We start from the raw sequence: 6,297 nt of genomic DNA, 5'->3' as shown, positions 1-6,297 counted from the left end.
CGACACCGAGGAAGCCAGGGGTAACGATAAAGCCGACAAAGCAGCAAAACAGGCAGCAAGTAAACCCTTACATCATGCCCACACACTAGATAGCTCTGAAGATGATGAGGAGAGATTGAAGGAAGCTCAGAAACAGGTAGACGACGAAGAACGAGGGCAGTGGCAGAAAAAAGGGGCAGAAGATCAGCAAGGATTATGGAAAAAAGGAACTTTGTTGTGTTTACCCAGAGCCTGGTACCCCGCAGTGGCGAGTGACCTCCACCTACCTACGCATGTATCGGCAAACGGTATGACGCTCAAGGTAAAAGAAAGGTGGTTGGCTCCAGGCTTTGGTAATTTCGCTCGGAACATGTGTGCTGCATGCGCTATATGCCTGGCACACAATCCAGGTCAGACCATTAAAACCCCAACCAAGCATCATGTAAGACCACTGTATCCCTTTCAAAGACTCCAGATCGACTACATCCAGCTTCCTAGGTACAATGGATACGAATATGTGCTTGTGTGTGTGGACATGTTCTCAGGGTGGCCAGAGGCTTATCCAGTTCGTAAAGCCTCAGCAAAAACTACTGCCATTAAAATAGCACATGAACTGATACCCCGTTACGGCATGCCTGAGGTGATCGAGTCAGATAGGGGTACCCATTTTACTGGAGAAATATTCCAGAATGTTATGAAAATGTTGGGAGTAGAAAACCAGTTTCACACTCCGTATCACCCACAGAGGTCAGGTAAAGTGGAAAGATTAAATGGAACAATAAAATTAAAAATCCAGAAGGCCATGGCAGAAACAGGAAAGCCTTGGACCGAGTGTCTACCACTTGCCCTGTATTCCATCCGAAACGCCCCAAGGGGGAAGGCTAAGCTGTCACCACATGAGATTCTTTTTGGTAGAGCAGCAAATTTGGGTTGTTATTTTCCACAACAACTGATGTTGAATACTGAGACTTTAACTGCTTATGTACAAGAATTACAAAAACGTTTAACTAAAGTGCATTCGCAAGTTTTTGCTTCCCTTCCAGATCCAGAAAATCTCGAAGGAGGCCACAAGTTGGAACCTGGTGATCAAATCTACGTGAAAAGACACACCAGAAAGACTCTGGAACCGAGATTTGACGGACCTTTCCAAGTCCTGTTAACAACTCCAACAGCAGTCAAGCTTGAAGGAAAGGCATCATGGATACATGCAAGCCATTGCAAAAAAGCAGTATAAGACTCATGATATTGATGTTAATAATGTTAACCTCAACCGAGGCATGGGAAAGATTGAATTCTCTAGCCCCTTTGAACAATAGATTCGTACAACATCATAGAAAATTAGTGCATGATTTGTTAAATAATACGCAACCCCTGGCAGATTGTTGGATCTGTACCCATTCACCAGTATCAGCCACAAGTATACCTTTTCTTTTCTTAACCCGGCCAATTGGTTCAGGGGGATCGGTGGGTGGGTTACCGGGATTATGCAAAGCCTAATACATACAGTTATAGTTATTGTAATTATATATGTATTATTTAAGGTTGTACTCAAGGGTATCTCGGTATGCACAAATAAATTTTGTGTAATGGATGCGAGAATATAAAGTTTTTTTTTGTAATATCACAAAAAGAATGACTAAAATAATCGTCTATATGACAAGGTTTTGAATGGAATATGTCAAAGGGGGGATTGTGAAGAGCGGAACAAAAATGGTTACCTCAATGAACCAAAAAGAATTTGTGATCAATATTGACCTGTCCATTCAAGGACATTTTAGCTATAGTGTGAAATCCTATTTTTTGTTTGTGAAACTGCCACTTAGGCGAAACTGTACTGTCTTTGTTTGTTGTGAAACTATCACATAGCCGAAACTGTTTTTTTTTTTTGTCTTCTCTTTTCTCTCTTTGTTTAAACAAGCAAAACTTGTATAACCACTGAAACTACCTGTACAACTATATAAAGAGGGGATAGCACCTTGAAGGCAGGCGTGCTTCAAAGACTTCCCAGTGATATACTATACGAGACGTGTCTTGTGTATTATTTCTGGTGATTCCCCACTTCCAAAGGCTGCTCCGACTGAGTGTGGTCCCGACAGCTGTGTGCCTGTTCATATCAATAAAGTTTCTTTCAATGTGAATTTAACCTGAAACCTTTTATTGGCTAACACAAACATAAGAAATTATGTTAGGCCAGTCTCACACGTCCAGATAATTCCGGTACCAGAGAAAATGGTACCGGAGTTATCCGTGTCCGTGTGCTCACGTAGGCCATCCGTGTGGGATCCGTGTGATGTCCGTGAGTACGTTTTTAAGGTCCGTGTGCTGTCCGTGTGCTGTCCGTGTCCATGTATTGCAAGTTTTTACAATTTTAACCCTATGACAGGAAAAACGCACACGGACAGCACACGGACAGCATCCGTGTGTGGTACGTGTTTACACGGACCCATTAACTTTAATGGGTCCGTGTGATCCGTGCGCTCCCACGAACACTGACATGTCTCCGTGTTTTGCAAACGGACACACGGTCCGTGAAAACACGCTGACATGTGCAGAGACACATTTATTTTAATGTGTCTACGTGAGTCAGTGTCTCCGGTACGTGAGGAAACGGTCACCACACATACCGGAGCCACTGACGTGTGAAACAGGCCTTAAACAGCAACACACAGAACTCTCCATCAGGCATGGCATAGCAACAGATCTGAAAGCAGCTATAAACAAAAAAAGCAGAGACATCTTGTAATAGATGGACAAACACTGGACTACACCTGATGAGATCGGTGATCTGTTTCTTCATGGCACTACAGAGGCATGGAGAGCGCTCAGGAAAGCCTAAATGGTGCCTCCCCTGGCCCTTCCCACAGAATGGAGAAGCAGGAGATGTGATTCAGACTTTCCATCGAGATCCCCATGCCTTTCCAGCGTCCATTTTGTTCACTCAGAAATGGAGCATCAATCTCACAGATGGAAGGAGCGGCAGCTGACTCATTGTATTCTGACATAAATTCTGGCAATACTCATAATATTTGACGGGATCGCCGATCATCTGATGTTTCTGGGACTTCCCAACTCTCCCTTGACAGGCAGGCGCTGCTCCAGTCTTTCTACCATACCAGTCATTACATCACCACTACAGTATAGCTCATATCACACAGGCTTTTACATTGTTAATTTTTAAGTTGTATTCGATTGGAAAAAAAATGACTGTAGAATTTTTACTGGTATGTGGCATTCATGTGAAAGGAGCGGAGCTCCAATAGTAGACACAACCACACAGTCATGAGTCCCACTAGGGGACATGAACATACGATTGCTTGATCACTCATATATTGTAGTGTATTACTGCATCCTTCAGGCATAATGGAATGAAAATGGAGCTCCTCTCCCTCTGTCTAACCACTTAGATGCTGTGGTTGTTATTAGCAGCAGCATCTAAGGGGTTTAACTTCCAGGATTGGAGTTTCCTCTTCATTCCTGTAGTATCAATACATTGCTGACCCTGCAATTTCAATATACGGTACTTCTTCTTTACAAAATGTATTTGATGCCATGATGTCACATGACCTTGATGACCATCTCGCGTGATGACACATTATGGTGTACAAGTTGTGAACAGAAAGGTGGGGATAAATGGGGATCAGCAATGCAGGAAGGAGCAGAGTCAATGATTTGTGTTTTTTTGTAAATTGTGAAATGCTGGTTCAAGATTAGAAAACAATTAATATAAATAGATAGAAGATGAGCGGCAATAGCAGAAACAACCCATTGAATGTTATGAAGAAAGCATTATGACAAGAAATAAGTGGATTTTTAAAAAAATTCTAATTCACTGAAATTTTCTGCAAAATTTGATTTGAAGAAAATAACAGCATAAATCTCAACAATTGAAAGCTTGTAATTGCTTGGAAAAGAAAAAGAGAGACACACAAAGGATTTTTAAGACCTCCAGGGGCACACCGTGTATAACATAAATGAAAAACAAAACAGCAGAAAAAAGGTATAAAAAAAGTAATAAAAAGAGGCACTGCTAGTCTAAATTGCTATGTCTAGCCCTGACCCTTCAAAAAATTGTCCAATGTATAAAAATAATTCCTATGGATAGGAAAATGCAATGTAAAATATTTTTAGGGGTGCTTTATGGTTATAGAAAAAAAAAATTAAGAATGTGACAAATGTACATGAATTTCCTATTTTTCTTTATACTTTCTCCTGATATCAGTAATAAAAAGGCAATACAAAAATGATATAAAAATTAAGCCTCATGTTTCGCAGAAAAAAGATTATCTGAAAATCCGAATTAGAAGAAATAATAGAGCCGTTAAAAGCGCATGTACAATGCTAAATGTAACCAGATCCTTCATGAGGTTCCTCCCACTGGCTGAATATTCTATCAATCATAGATTCGGCTTCCTGTGATGTCACCTCCGCCTTGATCCTCTCTGATATCTTTATAGAACCTTCCCATATCCATAAGGCAGCATGAAGGGGCTCAGTGAAGGTGGCAGTGAAGGTGTGTTAGTGTCTGATGGGGTCACACAGCTCATAGAAGGACAGCTGCCCGGCTTCATAATCCACATATATCCTTACTCTATCACTGGAGAGCTGGTGAGGTAATCGGATCACTTTACTATCATGTATCACCGAACACTGATTATTATACACCAGCCCTTTACATAAACCCCAGGACTTGTTATTATTTCCAATGTATGACTGATCTTCACTCCTGTCTATACTGGGATAACACATGCCCACCCTCCACTCCACTGATCTACTGATCTCCACATCCCAGTAATGTCGTCCTGAGGTAAATCTCCTGCTGCTCATCACCTGATCAAACTGGAATCTTTCCACTGTTTCTGGTCGATTTTGTATATTCCATGTCCAGGTTGCAGTTTTCAGGTCGTCGGATATAATGAGATTATAAGCAACAGTGTTTACATCCAGTAATATGTCTGCAGGATCCTGCCCATAGAAGGTCACATTTACATCTCTTATCATACCAGATAATGTGTTTAATATGTGTGAGACCATCTGTACACCCCGTGCACCTCCATCATGTCCCCCTTTGTCCTCATCATCTCCATCATGTACCCCTGTGTCCTCATCACCTTCCACCTTCTCAGGATCACACAAGGAACACGTGTCTGGTTCCTGAAACACAACAAGTGGATCAGTCATGTTACACAGCTCCTCAATGTGCCTTATCTTCCTGGACAGCTCATCCTTCTTCATTTCCAGATTTTCAATCACATTAGACAGTGACAGAGACACCTGCTCTTCTCGCATGGAAATCTCACTCAAGAGCCCCTTCTCCAAGTTGTCCACCCATCTCCTGATTTCTGTACACAGGGCAGTGACTTTCTCAGCTTCTCTTTGTGTTTTTGCTTGAGCTTTTCTCTTGCGTTTCTCCAGACCCCAGACTTTTTTCTCAGTCTCCTTCTTCTGTGTGGTCAGTTTCCAGAGAATATTTCTCAGTTGCTTCTTCTTTTTTTCAGAGGCCTCATCCAGCGTCTCCACCCAGTGTCCTCGATGTTCTCCAACCAAACTGCAGGACACACAGATACAAGCAGCGTCCTCAATGCAGTAGTATTCCAGAATCTTTTTATGGACAAAACATTTCTTTTTTTCCAGGGATGTGCTGGGCTCAGTTAGGACGTGTTCTGGTCCTTTACTGTGAGCTTTCAGGTGTTTATTGCACAGAGACGCCTCACACAGCAGACAAGATTTAACAGCAGTCACAGGATCGTGAATACAGTATGTGCAGCAGATCCCGGTGATCTCCTCCTGACGTAGCTGAGTAGACAGGAAATTCTCCACTACATTACACAGCGTTATATTCCTCTGTAGTGGAGGCCACTTCCTAAAAGTTACTCTACATTCAGGACAGCAATAAAGTCCATCCCCATCCTGTGTATCCAGCACTCCATCAATGCAGATCCGGCAGAAGTTGTGTCCACATCTTAGGGTTACAGGATCTTTATAAATGTTCATACAGATGGAGCAGTTCAGCTCGTGTTTCAGATCAGCAGATGCCATTGCTTCCGGATTGTAAGAAAAGAAACTGAAAGTGTATGTGGAGCGCCCCCACACCGCCGCAGGGCCTAGGGGTACCCGGAGCCGGGCTACTAGGTCTCAGTCCTGGGGTTGTCACGGTGGCTAGACCCGGTCCGTGACCCTGTCTGTCAGTGGGGGACGTCCGGTGCAATAAGCGGTAATAATGGTGCAGTTGTGGGGTGCAAGTCGCGGTAAATAACGAGGAAACCAGGTTGCAGTCTCTTTACCTCTTTACTGAAGGTTTTGGAGACCTCAGTCCAGAGC

General features: G+C 42.8%; 1 protein-coding gene across 1 annotated transcript; it reads right to left on the bottom strand.

Moving 5' to 3' along the window:
* Positions 1–3,666: 3,666 nt before the first annotated feature.
* Positions 3,667–6,057, bottom strand: LOC143810091 (E3 ubiquitin/ISG15 ligase TRIM25-like). The gene has a single exon (XM_077292983.1). It carries the CDS (start codon positions 6,013–6,015, stop codon positions 4,495–4,497), a length of 1,521 nt encoding a protein of 506 aa, XP_077149098.1. The 5' UTR covers positions 6,016–6,057; the 3' UTR covers positions 3,667–4,494.
* Between the last annotated feature and the right edge of the window lie 240 nt (positions 6,058–6,297).

This window comes from Ranitomeya variabilis, chromosome 2 (genome assembly GCF_051348905.1).
Source record: "Ranitomeya variabilis isolate aRanVar5 chromosome 2, aRanVar5.hap1, whole genome shotgun sequence".
NCBI classification, from domain to species: Eukaryota; Metazoa; Chordata; class Amphibia; order Anura; family Dendrobatidae; genus Ranitomeya; species Ranitomeya variabilis.
The sequence above is the reverse complement of the archived record's forward strand: the minus strand, read 5'-3'. Positions and strand labels throughout refer to the sequence as shown.

What these genes read in the sequence shown, in the direction of transcription:
- LOC143810091 (XM_077292983.1), bottom strand. Translation starts at nt 6,015, where the DNA reads ATGGCATCTGCTGATCTGAAACACGAGCTGAACTGCTCCATCTGTATG.